The 18,325-nt window shown below is 54.9% G+C and overlaps 1 protein-coding gene across 34 annotated transcripts in view; it reads left to right on the plus strand.

Annotated features, from left to right (window-relative positions):
• Nucleotides 1–11,774, plus strand: part of CACNA1G (calcium voltage-gated channel subunit alpha1 G) — a 62,695-nt gene extending 50,921 nt beyond the window's left edge. For 11 of the 34 annotated variants that reach the window (XM_003786510.1, XM_003786509.1, XM_003786505.1 and 8 more), the window contains 10 exons: nucleotides 1,392–1,543; nucleotides 2,246–2,355; nucleotides 3,021–3,154; nucleotides 3,404–3,474; nucleotides 3,593–3,671; nucleotides 3,766–3,887; nucleotides 4,225–4,578; nucleotides 8,669–8,846; nucleotides 9,087–9,256; nucleotides 10,342–11,774. In XM_003786510.1, the coding sequence (XP_003786558.1) occupies nucleotides 1,392–1,543; nucleotides 2,246–2,355; nucleotides 3,021–3,154; nucleotides 3,404–3,474; nucleotides 3,593–3,671; nucleotides 3,766–3,887; nucleotides 4,225–4,578; nucleotides 8,669–8,846; nucleotides 9,087–9,256; nucleotides 10,342–11,076 (2,105 nt within the window). In that variant the 3' untranslated portion in view covers nucleotides 11,077–11,774. Of the gene's footprint in view, nucleotides 1–1,391; nucleotides 1,544–2,245; nucleotides 2,356–3,020; nucleotides 3,155–3,403; nucleotides 3,475–3,592; nucleotides 3,672–3,765; nucleotides 3,888–4,224; nucleotides 4,579–5,224; nucleotides 5,369–6,934; nucleotides 7,070–8,668; nucleotides 8,847–9,086; nucleotides 9,257–10,341 lie in introns of all 34 variants that reach the window. The other 23 variants (XM_003786520.1, XM_003786512.1, XM_003786503.1 and 20 more) reach the window with 7 other exon arrangements.
• The last annotated feature ends 6,551 nt before the right edge of the window (nucleotides 11,775–18,325 follow it).

Consider the following 18,325-nt stretch of genomic DNA (forward strand, 5'->3'; position numbering starts at 1 on the left):
AGCCACATCTCTGAAAACAAAAAGATGGCCTGATGTGCCCCTGAGGCACACCAGAACTCAGGGACTCTGCCCCTTGGTTATCCACACCTCAAGGCAGATGCTGGAGAGTGGCCACGTGGGCCTAGAGCATGACAGCCCAAGAGGCTGAACGTGCAGCTCCTGGGTGCTCTTCTTCCTTCGGCCTTTGGTGGGGGCCCACCCCAGGCCACCCCTGCCTCAGTTTACCTCTCTGTTAAATGGTCCTCTGCATGGGAAAGGACAGTTATATCTGAGCTGGCCTAGGCCCAAAGCTTCCTGCTGCCCCTGAGCCAGCCAGCCCCTGGCACGGGCCTCAGAGGCTGCAGCCCTTGCTGGCTGGCATCCCTAGACCTCCTGAGAGGGGGAAGGGCTGTCTGGGACCTGAGGCTGCCCAAGCCTCCCCGCACAGAGCCTCCTCCTTCTCTGTGGCTGCCTGGGAGACCAATCTGTCAACCTCCTCCAGATAATATGTGCCCCAACTTGGCCTGGCCCTTCCTCAGCACCTAGAGGAGGGGCCCCCTACAATCTCCTGCCCCCAGATTTATTCTGCCTGCTCAGCAGGCCAACCTTCTGGCACCATGATTTTTATAACTAAGTGGTTCACTAATTATAAGAGAAATATTATGCCTCCGACAGATCTCAGACAGTGTTTCCAGCCCAGCCTGCAGCCTAATGCTGCCCAAACACCCAGGAGCAGGCTAGGCATTGCCTCATTAGAAACTGGGTGAGTCTACAGGTGGGGCCCTCCCAGCTTGAGTCTGGGATGGAGCAGAGCCCTGAGGCCTCCCCTCTGTCCTCCCCCACATGAGGATGCAGGAGGCCCAGGCCCTACCCCCTGGAGGCCCTCTGAGTCGGTCAGTGCAGCCAGCCAAGATGTCCAATTTCCAATCTCCGGTTTTATCTTCAAATCCCAGCTCTGTGTAATCTCCTCTGCTCCCCTCAAGGGGCTGAGCTTGGTGAAGGAGCAAAAGCGTTTGCCTCTCCATTGATGGAGCCTCCTCTGAGCCCGATAAGACCGGTTGTTTTTCATCTTATTGATCTGGCCTCTTTGCAGAACACTGAGTCGAGGGCATTAAGAGGGCTGGTGGATTTTAGAAGCTGTCTTGGGGAGGGGGCTCACCTGGTATCTAATGTAGGTGGGGAGCTCTGCATGTCCTGACCCAACCTGCCTCCAGTTGCAGCCAGTACAACAGATGCTTGAAGGGGGACTTGCCAGAGAGCGGCCCCTCCCAAAGGGTAGTGGCGGGTGGGCAAGGATGCTGATGACACTGGAATGTTGGCGTTAGAGGCTGGCAGCTGTGAGGGATTGGGGGTGGAGGGGTGCCAGGGACAGGGGCCTAATCCTTGCTCTGCTCTCTTCCCTACCCCACCAGAAGCCCAGTGCAAACCCTACTATTCGGACTACTCCCGCTTCCGGCTCCTTGTCCACCACTTGTGCACCAGCCACTACCTGGATCTCTTCATCACAGGTGTCATTGGGCTGAATGTGGTCACTATGGCCATGGAGCACTACCAGCAGCCCCAGGTAGGAGCAACCCACCAGCCACCTGGTCCTTGCTCTAGCCATGGAAACTCTGGATGAGGCTAACACGCTTGAGCCAGTGCACGTCTGTGCCAGGCAAGTGCTGGGCACGTTACATGTGCCCTTTGTGGTGACTTGGGAGGTGGGTATCATCTCTGTCTTATAGATAAGGACACTGAGGCTCAGAGATGTTGGTTGACTTGGCCAAGGTCACACAGCTAGAAAGCAGAGGACCTAGTTAACCTAACAAGTATGTATTAAGTGTCTTTTATGAACTGGACCTGGACCTTTGAGAGAAAAGAAGGCAAATCAGTACCTGCCCTTCTGGAATTCCAGAGATCACCTGTGATCTTACCACTTTTCCAGTCAGCCTCCCTTGGCTGCCCTCCAGCCCTTAGTTTCCCTGTGTGTACAAGGAGGAGGTTGAATTGGTAATGCACAAGGCCCCTTCCAGCACATTCTTATGTGGTCTCCTCACCATCTCTTAGGGAGAAAGGGTTTGTATCATTTGCGTGAATGAGGACCTTATTCCACCCTGGGTTGGGGGTGGTGGAGGATGGATGATCAGCCTTCATGGTAGAAGCAGGAAGACAGCTCTCCTTAGACTCACCCTGTCTCCCGTATCCTGGTGGTATGATGGAGGGGTGGGGCAAGTCTCAGCCCTAGGCCTCAGGAGACCCTGCATCTTGCCCTCATCCCTGCCAGATCCTGGATGAGGCTCTGAAGATCTGCAACTACATCTTCACTGTCATCTTTGTCTTGGAGTCAGTTTTCAAACTTGTGGCCTTTGGTTTCCGTCGGTTCTTCCAGGACAGGTAATGCAGAGGAGAGAGGTTTGGGGGAGTTGAGTGACAGGTTGAGGAGGAGAGGGGTGTGTCTCTTGGGGAAATACCCAGGAGGATCTAATGCGTAAAGCCCTTTTGTAACTCCCGAGGTCCAGCCCCCATCTTACGGCTAATGCAGGACAGGGCAGCAACCAGGGCCTTGTAGATGGGAGGGAATGGAGGGAGTTTGAAGACAAAGCCTGGGGGGCACTGGCAGCCAGAAATTAAAGTGACCAGATCTGGGGCTTAAGAGTGTAGAGCCCAGAGCCAGACTGACTACACCGAATTTGAATCCTGGTGTCCTTGGGTATGTTACTTAACTTCTCTGTGCCTTAGTTTCCTCATCTGTAGAATAGACAATTGTGTCCATATCACAGAGTTGTGAGATTATGAGATTATGAAAGTGGTGCATAGTAAACACCATATAAAAGCGAATGAATAAAAATAAAAAGCAGAGGCCATCGAGCTAAAGTCCTTGCTCTACCTGTGCCACCGGTTGGCCGTGTGGCCTTAGGTAAGCCATGCCTCTTCTCTGCAGTGGGGAGCCTGGAGCAGCTGGCCTCTGCCCTCCTTCCCAGCCCTGTTTTTCTATACCACAACTGTCCCTCCTCCACGACCTCTGCCCCCACTCAGGGGGCTGTGTCCTGGACTTTCAGGTGGAACCAGCTGGACCTGGCCATTGTGCTGCTGTCCATCATGGGCATCACGCTGGAGGAGATAGAGGTCAATGCCTCGCTGCCCATCAACCCCACCATCATCCGCATCATGAGGGTGCTGCGCATCGCCCGAGGTTGGTGTCCAGCTGCCTACATGCACACCTGCTCCCCTTGGCACTAGCCCAGGACAGATGGCAAGGGTCAGCTTTGAGGCTGGCCAGGGACTGGGTGGTGGTGGATTCCCCTGGGTCTTTCTCCAGTCTTTGCCAACAGGGAAGGGTGTAGGCTGGGCTGAGGGTGGGGGGTGTGGCCTGGCTGTGCCAGCCAAGTGGCTAGAACCCAGAGCGGCCAGCTCATGCATCATGTCCTGTCCTGTCCTGTAGTGCTGAAGCTGCTGAAGATGGCGGTGGGCATGCGGGCGCTGTTGGACACGGTGATGCAGGCCCTGCCCCAGGTAACTGGAAGTCGGGAGAGCCTCTGGGGAAGGGGGTGCTCCCCAGAGGGGCTGGGAGTTCAGGGAAGCTGACTGGGGATCCAGAGGCATGTTTTCCATTTCTTTTCCTCTCTTCCAGGTGGGGAACCTGGGACTGCTCTTCATGTTATTGTTTTTCATCTTTGCAGCTCTGGGCGTGGAGCTCTTTGGAGACCTGGGTGAGTTGGGATGGGGGAGGTGGAAGGAGCCAGGGCTGGAGATCCAGGGGCTCCAGAACTAACACAGGCCTCTTCCCTCCCCCTTCTTCCCCAGAGTGTGATGAGACACACCCCTGCGAGGGCCTGGGCCGGCATGCCACGTTCCGGAACTTTGGCATGGCCTTCCTGACCCTCTTCCGAGTCTCCACAGGTGACAATTGGAACGGCATTATGAAGGTGAGAGCCCACCCTCAGCAGGTCCCTCCTAGGACTGGCCCAGGCACCAGGGAGAGAGCCCTATTTCCTGAGCCAAGTTTCCTTGGGAAGATGAATTGGCTGTGAAGAAAAGCATGTGACCTTCTCTTCCCCATGCCAGAAGGCTCTGGAACTCCCTCTCCCCAGGACATGCTCTGACTCACACTTCCCCAGGCAGCATCTAATGCTCTTCTGCCCCCAGGACACTCCCTCCTTCCTTCCCTCCTCTTCCAATGCTCTATGATACCAGTGACCCGATTTTCTACGACAGCCCCATCCGCTGTCCTCCAGGCCTCACCCTATCTCCCGCCTGCCCCAGGACACCCTCCGGGACTGTGACCAGGAGTCCACCTGCTACAACACGGTCATCTCACCCATCTACTTCGTGTCCTTTGTGCTGACGGCCCAGTTTGTGCTGGTGAACGTGGTGATTGCCGTGCTGATGAAGCATTTGGAGGAGAGCAATAAGGAGGCCAAGGAGGAGGCTGAGCTGGAGGCCGAGCTGGAGCTGGAGATGAAGACCCTCAGCCCCCAGCCCCACTCACCACTGAGCAGCCCCTTCCTCTGGCCTGGGGTCACGGGTCCTGACAGCCCCGACAGCCCTGATCCTGGGGCCCTGCGCACCCAGGCCCATGCAAGAGCAGCCTCCCGTCTTTCCCTCGAACACCCCTTGGTGAGCAAACTACCCCACTCTTTGAGGGCACCTGGGGCAGGAGTAGGGTGGGCAGGGTGGCCTGTGGGAGGGCCAAGGCTCTTCCTGGATGCTGGAGAGCAGTCCCTGCCCCTCCCCAGAAGGCTGCCCACACACATCCCACATGGCCACCCTCAGCAAACCGACAGACATGCCAACTTATCTGTCCCTTGCTCCTGTGGCCTGGTCTGGCCTCCCCTTTCTGGCTCTTAGGTCCAAGGCTAAGTTTTCTGTTTCTTCCTGTTTCTTTCTTACCCTTCCCCGATTGCCAAACTTCTGTCCTACCCACCCTTTAACCCACACGGTTCCCTCCATCTCTCTATCTTTTCCTCTATCCTCTTTCCTTCTCCCTCTCGCCCTATGGGCTCTACTTCTCTTCCATCTCCCATCTCTCCTTCTTCCTCTCACACCTTCCCTCTTCCCTGTGCCCTCCTTTTCCTCTTTCTCTTCCTTGCTCTGTGTGTGTGGTGTTATGTGTGTGTCATGTGGGTCTCACCTGTGTGTCATATGGGTCTCACCTCTTCTTTTTCCCTTTGTCTCTTATTGACCCCCCATGACACGTCCCCTCACTGCCCCTCTACCCCCTGCTCCTTGGTTCTCCGGCTCCCCTGTGGGCTGGTCCTCCCAGGACAGACAGCTGTTTGACACCATGTCCCTGCTGATCCAGGGCTCCCTGGAGGGGGAGCTGAAGCTGATGGACGAGCTGGCAGGCCCAGAGGGCCAGCCCTCTGCCTTCCCTTCTGCCCCCTGCTGGGGTGGCTCCGACCCACAGGTTACTGTGCCCTCGCGCTGTGCCCCCTCCCCTGACCGTGCTGGGCTGTGCCATGCTGTGCCGCGCTTCTGGGGAGGCTGGGGGTGTTGCCTGCCCGTGGGCATCTGTAGGAAGGGCAGCTTCAGGACCTCAGTTAGGCCTGGCAGGAGGCAGTCAGGGGTTCTTCTAGGCTGAGATCAATCCAGAACAGAGTTGGAAGGGAGGGATGTTGAAGTTGCCCTTCCAAGGGGAAAGGATGGAGGGAGGAGGAGTTTGGGAGGGGCGATGTAAGAAAGAATCCAGAAGAGAAGGGGAGGAGGGAGAAAACAAGTTAGCAGTGGGACCTTAAAGGTGGAAGGGATGAGGTGCCAGACACAGGGGAGAAGGGCCCCCAGGAATGGTGCAGTGGCTAGGGAATCCAGTGAGGGGCAGTCCTCCTCTGTGGCCAGCACCCACTCTAGTCCTGTTTGGTGGTTCTTTAAGCCATGGAGCCCACTGGGCACAATGAGTGCTGTCAGTGGCTGCTGACTTCTGTTCTAAGAAGAATGGAAGGCTCCGACCAGGCGTGGACTCTGAGACCTTGGTGTGAACTAGGACTTGGCTTCCTCTGCAAGCCCAGCCTCTGCCCGCAGCCCCATATGCCTTTCTCCCCCAGTCCCATTGAATTAATCCTAGATCTTCTGCTTTCTGAGTTCCTTATGACCTTGACCCCTTCCATTTGGCAGAGAGCCCCTAGTGGGCCCCCAGGTGGAAGGTCAGAGGCTGCAGACTTGGACTGGGATAGAAGTCAGCTGGAGATAGAAAAGCCTAGTCTTCCTCAGGCAGAGGCACAGGCAGGTTGCTGGGAACCCTTTAGCCTGATTCAAAAATGTGGACAAGGATCCTCTTGTAGGAAGGGATCTTGTTGGGATTCAGTCTCAGCCAGATGGTGTGGCAGCCCACCCAAGTGTGCCCACTTCAGGCCAGCGGGAGCAAAGCACCTCCCTGAGCCCAAGTTGGAGAGGGCGGGCTGCAGGCTGGTGGAGGAGGGCCTTCGAGGGGAGAGGCCAGAATCTGGGGGCAGGCCAAGTCCTGCCAGGCTTTTGGAAGCAGAGAGAATAGTCAGAAAACAGCCGTCAGATTGGTGGCATTGTCCCCTGTGCCCCCCATGCTGCTCTGTCTGTGCCCAGAGGAGAGACAGTGCTTTGCTGGCCTTTTTTCATTTTTCTTTTTGGTACCATCTCTATGAACGTCGAAAGCCCTCCCCCCTCCCTGCTCTCTCTCTGGGCGGTGGTAGTGTGGGAGGGGGCTGGTACGGTTCCTGGGGTGTCTTTAGAATATGTTTCTGTGTCTCCTCGCTTTGTCAGTGTTTGCTCTGGCTCTTTGGTGCCTGCCGCAGCCTCTCTGATCAGAGCAGGGGGTTGAAGTGGGTGAGGGGAGGCGCTGTGGGTTTGTTTGGGAAAGTGGTGGGGAGAGAGAAGGGATGCCTTTCTTCCCCATGCTTTGTGGAAACCGGGAAGTGGGGACTGAGAGAGAGCGTGCGTGTGTGCACACGCACGTGTGCGCTGCCCTGGTTTCTCATGCCTGATCATCTCTCTCCCTGTCTAGATCCCTCTAGCTGAGATGGAGGCTCTGTCTCTGACGTCAGAGATTGTGTCTGAACCATCCTGCTCTCTAGCTCTGACGGATGACTCTTTGCCTGATGACATTCACACACTCTTACTTAGTGCCCCGGAGAGCAATGTACATACACTGCCCCTCACAGCTCCCCGGCCACCCCCCGGGGCTGGCTGGCTGCAGGGCTCCAGATCAGCCCAGGGAGGACCCTGGCCACCTCCTCTCACTCTGCCACCAGGCTCCATCCAGAGGCATCAACCGGCAGGCAGGCTTTGCTGGCAAGAGATCTTCAGGTCCCCCACTGGGGACAAAGAAATTAGATAAGATTAAATTTGCCCAGAAGGGTGCAAAGATAGTGCTTATGAAAGGGTTAAATCAGACACCCAGGAGTGACACAGCCCAACACAGGGGTGGCATCAGAGCCAGTCTCTGTATTTGGAGCCCTGTGCAAGCCAGCCCTCCCTGTCCCTGCACCCCTCCTTCCCACCCTCCCTGTGAGACATTCACCACCACGTAGTGGGTGACAGCTGCATTTCCTCCACCACTGCCATGGCCTTCTTCACCTTCTTCACCTGGGGTGTTGTTCCTGTCTCCTCTGTCACTGTGCCTGTGTCTCCCTGTGTCCTTGCCAAACTCAGCGGGGTGGGGGTGCTTCTTTATGTCTGAAAACTCCCCTACCCTGTCCCAGCCTTCTGTCCCCTTCCAACTGTGAGCAGCCCCTCCTCCCGGCCTTCCTGTCCTACTGTCAGAGCAGGGCCCAGCTTGGGCCAAGCCTTGACTACCAGCTGGGGGTACCTCAGGGTCATGGGTAGCTGGCAGAAGCAGAGCCTGGGGCTGAAGCAAAAGGAAGGAAGACTGGCCTCTCACACAGCCGTCCTCGGGCCTGTGGGGCTGTTCAGCTGTCTGAGCTCATGTGGGGACACGAAACTTCAAGCCTCCCTAAGAACTAGGAATGGAGAGGAGTAGGGGTGGGGGTCATTAGAGTCATGGAGAAATCTCTTGGGAGCAACCTTTCTGATTACCAGAAAGAAAAACCCACTCCCACCGCAAGTCTGTCCACTAAGGGAGGAGCTGGTCCACAGTACCCAGGCTCTCACACCCTCCAGAGTCCTTGTGTTGTTATCATGGAGGTGGGGGAGACCGATGTGATGTCTCCCTGATATTTAGCTGTCATTCAACCCACATGAGCACAGTGCAGGTCCCCTGCTGGAACTGGGGCTGCTACAGAGACTGAATTACCAGCCTTATCCCTGCAGGCTATCCTGGGCTGCCCAGTCCCCTGCTCACTGGGAGGGCCCTCTCCCACTCCTACTCCCCCCACAGCTCCAGCAAGGGGGTGGAGGGGCTGCTATTAGCTTTTAATCCCCTATAGACACCAGAGTTCCCTTCAGAGTCTCTAAATGGGGCTTTGCAGTGAGCTTGTGAACCACCTGCAGGGCTGGGGGCTGGGGGCTGCTCTTCCTTCTCTGGATACCTCCTCCCCTCCTCCACAACCCCACTGGAGGCTTAGAGGTGACAATGTGCATAGGTTCCTGGGACAGGGCCTCCTCCCATCCTCTTCCTTCCCATGTCTACCCCTCCCTAGCCCCACTCATGCCCATCTCCACCTTGTCCTGGGAGGGGTGGGGGTGAGGCTGGAGGGCTGGCTTCTTTTGTCCAGCTCTGCCTCAGTTACCAGACTCAGACACCCCTCTTTCTCCCACTTCCTCCCCATTCCTTTTGCAGATGGAACCCCACCCTGAAAAGACTCCTGTCACACTGGGACCAGACTTACTGACTGTGTGGAAGTCTGGGGTCAGCCGAACGCACTCTCTGCCTAATGATAGCTACATGTGTCGTGATGGGAGCACTGCTGAAAGGCCCCTGGGACGCAGGGGATGGAGGCTCCCCAAAGCTCAGTCAGGTACCAGGGCTGGGTAGCTTGGCTTGGCTCATACAGGGAGACCCCATCCTTCCCTAAGTCAGTCCTGACTTGGGTCGGAGTGACTGAGGCAGCAAAAGGGGGTTCTCCTACCTCTGGGGAGCCCCCAGCCCAAGGAGAGTGAGGGTAGAGTTTCTGATGAGGGAGAGAAGATGGAAGGGAGGGCTTAGAAGGGAGAGTCTCTCTCTTCCTCACCCCTCCACTGTTCTTCTTCCTCTGCAGGCTCTGTCTTGTCTGTTCACTCCCAACCAGCAGACACCAGCTACACCCCACAGCTTCCCAAAGATGCACCCCACCTGCTCCAGCCCCACTGTGCCCTTGTGTGGGGTACCATCCCCAAACTGCCCCCACCGGGCCGTTCCCCTTTGGCTCAAAGGCCACTCAGGCGCCAGGTGAGCAGCTGTGGCATGGTGGGTATGGGCCTGGGGGCTGGACCCTGTGCTGGGAATCTAGGCTGGTGGTGATGACTAGGGCCAACACTTTCATTCTTCCAGCAAGGGTGTGCCAGGCCAGTTCTAAGTATCCAGGATACAGAGTTGGGCAAAGCAGAAGTGGTCTGTCCCTTCTTGAAGTTCATACCCACCCAAGGGAGGCCAGAGAGTGTAGTGGTTGAGTGTAGTGGTATCTCTATCACTGTTGAGTTAGAGATAGAACCCAGGCTTCTGCACTTCCTTTCCCCCACTCAGAGCAGCTTCCCTATTCTTCACACTTGGGACGAAGCTGAGGGGCATGAAATAGGTTTTAAGTGCCTTTGCTTTCAGCCAAGCCCTGCGCCCACCTTCTGGAGCCCACACTCCAAGGGCACAGAGCAGAACTACATGGAGCCAGGTGAGGCTTGTCTGCCCTACCTGTGACAAGGCCCTGCCTGTGCCCTTCTGCATGAGCATGAGAAGCTGCTCAGCCCCATGCACTCAAGCAGCAGGCTCAGTCCATCTTTATTCTGCAAATATTCACTAAGCAGCCTCTGTATGCCAGGCATTGGGGACACAGCTCCTGCCCCCCCGGGGCTCATGGTCTACTAGTGGAGGCTACACACCATCAGACCATTGCAGCAATGGGCCATCGTTGCCAGATGGTGCAGTGGGGAGCACAGAGGAGGAAGGGGTCAATTTTACTTGGGGGTAGACATGGTGAAGCCTCACATCACAGAGAACCTGAGTCCATACAGTTGAGAGGTGGTTGCCAACTGACAAGGAAATTCAAAGCCAAAGGGATGGGGGCTGCAGAGAGCCTTCCTGCAAACTTGGGGGAAACCAGGGCATGTGGAAAGAAAGGATTTGGAGTGGGGGGAGGCATGGTAAACCATAGATTTTAGGCTATACCGGGACCCTCTCTCCCAATAAGAGCAACTACCTGTACCTCTGCTTAGGGTGATCCTGTAGCCCCATGGGTGCAGGGCTGATCCAGCATGACAGAAGGGACAATTCATTTTGGATAGGAGACCCCTGAGCTGACCCATCCCCCCCACCCCACACAGGCAGCAATAAGGACTGATTCCTTGGACGTTCAGGGCCTGGGCAGCCGGGAGGACCTGCTGTCAGAGGTGAGTGGGCCTTCCCCACCTCTGGCCCGTGCCTACTCCTTCTGGGGCCAGTCCAGCATCCAAGTGCAGCAGCATTCCCGCAGCCAGAACAAGATCTCGAAGCACATGCCCCCGCCAGCCCCTTGCCCACGTCCAGAGCCCAGTTGGGGTAAGGACCCTCTGGAGACCAGAAGCAGCTTAGAGTTGGACACAGAGCTGAGCTGGATTTCAGGAGACCTCCTGCCCACTGGCGGCCAGGAGGAGGCGCCATCCCCGCGAGACCTGAAGAAGTGCTACAGCGTGGAAGCCCAGAGCGGCCAGCGCCGGCCTGTGTCTTGGCTAGATGAACAGAGGAGACACTCCATTGCCGTCAGCTGCCTGGACAGCGGTTCCCAGCCCCGCCTGGGCCCAGGCCCCTCGAACCTCGGGGGCCAGCTTCTTGGGGGGCCGGGAAGCCGGCCCAAGAAAAAACTCAGCCCGCCCAGTATTTCCATAGACCCCCCCGAGAGCCAAGGCTCTCGGCCCCCACCCAGCCCTGGCATCTGCCTCCGGAGAAGGGCTCCATCCAGCGAGTCCAAGGACCCCTTGGCCTCTGGCCCCCCTGACAGCATGGCTGCCTCGCCCTCCCCAAAGAAAGACGTGCTGAGTCTCTCCGGTTTATCCTCTGACCCAGGAGCCCTGGAGCCCTGAGTCCTGCCCCACTCTCCCACTCACCTTTCTCCACTGGGTGCCAAATCCTAGCTCCTCCTCCTGGGCTATGTTCCTGAAAAAAGTTCCATATAAAACACCAAGGAGGTGTTCCTCCCTGCCTCGGTGGCTCTGGGCACCTGCAAGCAGAACTTCCAAAGAGAGTTATAAAACAGTAGCTCTGGCACCTCTGGATGAAAGAGAGAGGCCCAGTGCAGCTGAGGTTCCCGACACCAGGAGCTGTTGGGAGAAAGCAATACGTTTGTGCAGAATCTCTATGTATATTCTATTTTATTAAATTAATTGAATCTAGTATATGCGGGATGTATGACATTTTGTGACTGAAGAGACTTGTTTCCTTCTACTTTTATGTGTCTCAGAATATTTTTGAGGCGAAGGCGTCTGTCTCTTGGCTATTTTAACCTAAAATAACCAGTCTAGTTATATTCCCTCTTCTTGCAAAGCACAAGCTGGGACCACGAGTGCATTACAGCCCCGATGGTGGCCCATCTTCAGCGGAGAGTGAAAACTATTTTGGAAACTGTAATGTAACTTATTTTCTCCTTTAACCTCGTCATCATTTTCTGTAGGGAAGAAAAAAGGAAAAATGAGATTTTACAAGTGAAATGGAACCTTTTTATATATACATACATACATCTCTCTCTCTATATATAAAATAAAGTAATTTTCCTAAATAAAAAGTATATCACAGTCCAGAGTAAAGGCCAAAGAAATGGAGAGTGAGGCATCTCCAGATGGTGTTGGAGAGAGATTCCTGAAGATGGGGAGTGGGTGGCAGGAAGCGAAGGGGTGTGTGAGTGTGTGTGTGCTTATGTGTATGAGTGTGTGTGCATGTATGTGAGGGAGGGAGAACCCAAATGCCTTGCTCTGGAGGACTGCAACCTTTGGCCTGCCCTCTCTGGGCCGAGAAGGACAGGAAAAGCCTTCTGCTTGGTGCTAGGCTGGGGAGGCAGGGTCTCCTCCTTCTGTGATCAAAGCTTTATTGCTTCCCCTCAGCCAGGCAGCTCAGTGAATGTGAGTAATTCCAGATTAACTCTTATTTCTGCTGACAGCTATCAGCCACATATTGAAAGCTGGAAATTGGCATAATGAAGCTGTTTTGGTTAATGGAGCTGACTGAGGCTGAGGGAGGCTGCCTCAGCGGCTGCAGAGCTACATTTGTGAGTTGGTGGAGGAGAGGGGCAAATGCTTGTAGGTCTTCTTCCTTTCCCAGGCTTCAGCCCTGGATTTGCTACACTTCTAGCTGAATGCCTGACCTGATGGGTCTGGGCTTTAGCCTCCTGCCTTAGGGAGGCCCCAGCCTACCCACCTGCTGGCAATAGAATTACGCTGTGCAAATCATGTGGGATGCTCTGACCCAAAGATGAGGGGGCCAGTGCTGGGTGTCTGGAGGTGACCTTCTGATAGAGTTGGCTGCTGAGTGGGGAGCTGGCACCCTGGGGGGTGATGAACGAGTACCATCAAGGTGTTTACATGGTCTGTCTGCTGCCTGCCCAGTGGGAACCAGCAGAGGGAGGAGTAGTGAAGGCAGCCACAGGCAGGCAGGAGGAAGAGAAAGAACTGTGGCCCAGAGCCACCTTTCTGGTGCTACCACAAGCAATATTCTTTTGCCTGTAATGCTGGGGCCAAGACAGGGTGACCATGGGTTCAGCCAGCCTGTCACCTGCCAGCCACCCCTAAACATCTGCCCCACCCCCACTCCCTTGGCAGCTCTGCCCCCTCACCTGGGGCCTTCAAACCCCAGGATTGGATTGAATTCTGGAAACTTCAATGGCAGCCTCCATCTGAACCACGCAGCTGGGAGCCAGGGATGCCCGGCTGCCGGGTGGGTGGCCCTGGAGGCATTGTCCAGTCTTGTGTTTTCTAAGCTGGTGAGAGCTTTTCTAATTGCTCTTTTGGACAGAAATAATACTACTTCTTGAAGCAAACACCTAGTTTTATCCCCTTAGGGTGTGCAATAATGTCAAACTCTTTTTCCCCTGGCCTCCTTGGGTAGGGAGAGGAGGTGCTTGTAGGAGCTGCTATTTTTTTTTTTTTATAAGCAAAGCTGTACAAAATTCCTAGAGCTTTGTCACCTGGATCTGCAGATGAAGCTTTTATATTTTTGTAGAATTCTATAGCTGCCTATTTTCTATGAGGATGGAAGATGGGAATAGGGGGTGTCTGGGGTCTTTTTTTCTTCTAGTAGTTGGAGAACTCTGGATCAAGGTGAAGTCAGAGAGCTGCCCCTCCATTCTAGCACCATCACCACCCACGCTGGACAGCATGGCACGCTGTAACACCGTAAAGTCACTTGGGTTGACTCTTAGCTTACACACTTCCTTCTAGGGTCCCTTTCTTCTGGCCCCTTCCTCCAAGTAGGTGCCTGGGAAGCTTATTTGGGGTGCACTGACTATGCTTGTGGGTTGCTCCCTAGAGATGTCAATGGTCAGCCTGATGGAAAGCAAAGGCTGCCCTACCCCTGCCCAAACCCATGGGTGGACTGAAGGGTTTCTCTGGAAGAGGACAGTGCCTGGAGGGGACATCTGGGAAGTGATGTGGAAATATTAACATGTAGCAGAGTCAAAGTGGGTATTTGGGGGGAGGAAATTGTGCCTGTTCCCCAATAATGTAAAATCTTTATCAATGATGGAAACTGTTTTGTCTCATTAAAAGAGTTTGAAGTGAAAATGATTCTGCTGAATCTTATGTATGCCAGTAATAATAATGGTGATGCTAACCTCACGATGCTTCTCTGGGTGGTTATTTGCTTCTGCTCCAGGGTACACAGCAGGTGGCAGCAAGGGGTGGGGAAGACTAAAGGAAGCTGGGTGGGGAGGGCTGGTGGAGGCAGCAGGCCTTGGATTGGGTCCTCTAGGGGCAGCACTGGAACTGGTCAGGGGCTTCAGGAGTGCAGGGCTTTTGGAGGCAGGAGCATCTACCCTGTCGTTTTTGCCCTCAGCCTCCTCCTTGGGGGTTCAGAGGAAACTGTGTCAGCAGCTGCAGGCCCCCCCCTCAGGCTTGGCTGCTTCTGCTTCCTCCACCCCCAGGACTCCAGGAAAAGGTCTGTCTGGGGGTGGGGGACTGGGAAGAGGGGCGAGCTGAGCTCGTGCTAAAAACAATCCTGAGGCTCTTATGCAGTTTCACTCCTCAAAACACCCTAGCAAGGGAAATATAATTGCTATCATTTTCCATGAGGCAGTGGGTTCAGAGAGGTTAAGTGACTTATCCAAGGTCACACAGCCAGGAAATGTCACAGTTGGGGTTTGATCCTAGGTCTGTCCAACCTGAAATCCACGCTACCCCGACTCATCTCATTGTGGAGGGGGGCATGGGACATGGTGGGAAGAGTCCTGCTTACAAAACGGCTTGCTAGGTGGCTCTTTTCCAAAGCAGTCACATTCGTGTTCATAGAAATGTACACACATGTTCCCAGCTTGGCATATTCACAGTCTTAGAGAGGCCCACAGCCTCCCACCTCGTGGGCTTCCAGCCTTCAATCACTAGGAACAGTGGGGAGAGGGGTTCAACCTCAGGAGAGGGTGTCCCTTGGCTCCAGATGGTTGTCTAAAAGCTGGCAAGGTTGGCTCTACAATCACTCCAGACTCCCAGGCCCCACCCTTCCCTGGCATAATGTTGCCCTTGAATCCCAAGGTGCCTGTTCTCCTCCTCATGCCACAACCTTCCCTCTTCCTGTTCTCTGCCCCGTCCCACCCAGACCTCACCCACTTTCCAAACAGCCTTTGTCTCCACCCTCACCCTGGTTCCCACCCATCACAGCCAGGTGCCCCATGGCCTCTTTTCCCCTCACCTGAGCGGACGACAGCAATGCAGTGAGAGCATCAGACACCAGGTGGCAGCACAAGGCGGTGTCCTCACCTGGTGCTGCTGGTGCCCCTCCTGCAGTGGTAGCAAGCTGGGGAGAGGACACCCACACTGGTGTTTCTTCCAGGAACACACGCTCTCTCCGACTCTCTAAAGGAGGAAGCAGGCTTGAGGGGCCCAGAGAAGGACTTTGTGTGTGGAGAAGCCTAGACAAGGATCCTGGCATCTGAGTGTTGAGCCCACAGTGCTCTATGATCCCTGCTTAAAGCTGGAGGACTCAGGACTAATCCAGGACAGTGGTTGCCAGGAGGGGAATTAACTCTCAAAGCAAGTTTAGTTGCTCTGGGGCAGAGCAAGGCCAGTCAAGGATGCAGCTGCTCCAGAGAACCCCCAGGGGGGAATTCTGCTAAGAACTTTGACACTCTGCCTGTCTTAGCTCTGGTCCAGGTGTGGGAGCTGCTGACTGTGGCCTGCAGAGCTAATTAATTCTTCTTGCTTTGAAAACTCGAATGGGCACAGCCGCCAGAGCTTTCGCCTGCATGCCGAATCAGATCAGGCACAGGTTGGGAGCAGAGGGGCTCACCAGGCTGGGGGCTGGAGGAAGAACAGGGGACAAAGGGAAGCTGGGGTGTGGGAGCTGGAGTCTGGTTTGGGGGTGCTCCTGGCCTTCAGGGAGCTGCTAAAGAAATCAGATGGTGAGAGGGGAGGGAGGTTTTGCCATTCTACACCCTGCCCCTGTCTCCAACCACAGTGTTTCCTGAGCCTGGGTCTCCCTGTCCCCCCTTGCTCTGCTTTCTTCTCTCTGCTGTCACGCCGGCCCTAAGCTGTACCTTGCAATTATCTTATCTTTCCATCTCCTCTCCAGGAAATCCCTAATGCTGGGTTCCCCTGGGATGCTCTGCTGCGGGGGAGGCCGCACATGCTCCTTCCATCCTGCCTGGAGCTGCAGCCAGTTGGGGAGGGAGGATGGGGCTGGGGCCACTAAGGCTGGGGGAGTTTCAGTCCACCTCTCTGCTGCAGCCTAACACACAAGGCCTTTGTTTCTTCTCCCAGGAACCCTCCAGCAGAAACCATCTTGGATCTGAAAACTCAAAAGTGCAGTGGGCAGTGCCACTGCCACAGTAGCATAGATAAAATGCTATCACCTCTTCTTAGGAAATAGGGCTTTTGCTTGATCAGTCAACAAACACTTCCAGAGGGCCAGCTTTGCCAGGCATTGTCCTGAGTGCTGAGGACACAGTTATAAACAAGACTTAGTCCCTAACCTCAAGGTATGCACAGTCCTCTGGGGGAGGTAAGGAAAATATGAATACAGTAGGGGAAAGGGGATTATGCAAGGAAGAATCCCTAACCTGGGACTGGGAGGGCAGAGGCCCAAAACAGTCTTTGAGGAGGAGGAGTCAAGCAAAACCTTGAAGGGTAAATAGAGTTTTCCAGCTGCAGAAAGGGAGATGGGGTGTAGAAGGATAGTGTGTGGCTTTGAGTTGGCTGGGAGGTGTGTTCAGAAAACATGGGGCTTATCCTTCTGGGCCAGGATAAGCCCTAGGGCCCTGGGCAAGCTGTAGGCTGATGGCTCAGGACCTCAGACTTCTTCCTCTAGTGAGAACAACCAAAACAATAACATCCTGGAAATGCTGTGGTTATTATTCCAGAGCTGTGGGAAAGGAGTCATATTTCATGAGTGGCCAGGACGGGTGAAGGCGAGAGTCTCCAAAGGCCCCCACCATAATCTCAGAGTCTCCCACCCAGTGCTGTAGCCTTGGGAAGGTGATGGCAAGATGAAAAGCCTGGGGTCCAAAGGGATGGTCCCTCAGCCCCAATGCTGAAGCCACACTTAAGGGTCTTGGCTCCAAGCTAGAGATCTAACCAGTGGCTGCACGGCCAACCTGAGGCTGGAAGGTCCCACATCAAAGTCTGGGCTGGTTCTGGGCTCTCCATCTCAGGAAGAAGGTCTGATTCAGGAGCTCAATTCCTTAAGGGACCTAAAAGAAAACCCCCAAGTCTTCCCAATCTGAGAGCCAGCCTTCCTGGTTTATCTGGTGCGTAAGACCCCACAAGCCTTAGGGAAGGATTGGGAGAGGACGGAGAGTGAGGGGATGCTGGTGGGCAGACCAAGGGGCAGGGGGTGCTCAGGAAGTCATGACCAGTGTTGAGAGAAGGATGGAGGAAGATTCCCAGCTGCCCAGGCCATAGCAGCCTGCACCACCAGGGCTGGAAGAGAGCATAGATGATACCCTGTCCACGTTGCTCAAGAAACTAAGTACCAGAGACATCAAGAGCTTGCTGAGATCACACACAGTATATAAAAGGTACTAACTGAGGCACTGGGGGAGAGGATTGGAGGTGACTCAGTCAGTCCCTGCCCTTGGGGACTTCTCAGATTGGCTGGGAAGACAGAGTCTTCACAACTAAATATAACCCAAGGCACACTGTGACAAAGTGTGAAAGCTTTGTAAAGTCTTCTGACCAGAGAGTGGGTAAGAGGAACAGGAGAGGGTGGGCGTGAGTGGGCAAGTGCAGAGGAAGGGGGCAGATAAAGAGCCTAGGAGGACCGGCCCAATGGAGGAGGGGTTGAGGCCCCAGTTTAGCTGGGGGTTGGAGGAGCTTTATCCACCCCACTCCCACCCCCATCCCATGCCTGTCCAGATCTCAGCTCTGATAGTCTACAGTTGAAGGGATTTCCCTCTGGTGACTTTCTGCCTGCTTAGAGAGACAGGAGGTGGCTGACCACTTCTGTACTATTTTGCTGGCCCCTGCCCATGCCTGCCACTGAGAAGCCAAGGAAGGAAACACCTCCTCTTGAGAAACACGTGCCAGGAAAGGGATCACCAGGATGAAATTAGACCTTGCAGGCAAGGGTTGGGGAGAGATGGGCCAGGCAAAGATCTGCCTGGGAGAATTTGTTCTCAGTCCCAGGAAGGGAAGGGAAGTGGCTGTTAGGGAAGAAAGAGTGACTGGGGGAGTTAAGAGATAGAAAGATCCCAGAATGGCCAAGCAGGAGAAGGCCACTGACCCCAAACCCTTACAGATGGGGAATGTGGGCTCTCAGCCTTAGGAGGATGCTAATAGGAGTTCTTCCTGGGGCTTCACCTGCCCACCCCCACCCTGATCTGGCTGAAGTTGAGGAAATTAACGTATGCTGAGCGCCTACTAAGTGTGCTAGTCCATATGCTTTTCCTACTCTTTCCGTTCAGCCTCAGAGAACTCTCTGAGGAAGACTCTACTATGATTCTCCCTATTAGACAGAAGTGAAAGTGAAGGCCCAGGGAGGAGCTAAAATGCCACAAGGAGATCAGGGAGCCACAGAGCCTCGGAAGGTGGCAATTTTAGAATGCAGGAGGTCACCATCTGGGTGATGCTGTGACCTCCTTCCAGTCCCCACTCCACAGGGACACACACGCAGAGCACACACCTGCTCACAGTGTGT

The sequence above is a fragment of the Otolemur garnettii genome, unplaced genomic scaffold (genome assembly GCF_000181295.1).
Source record: "Otolemur garnettii isolate 467f Iridium unplaced genomic scaffold, OtoGar3 scaffold00018, whole genome shotgun sequence".
Lineage (NCBI taxonomy): Eukaryota > Metazoa > Chordata > Mammalia > Primates > Galagidae > Otolemur > Otolemur garnettii.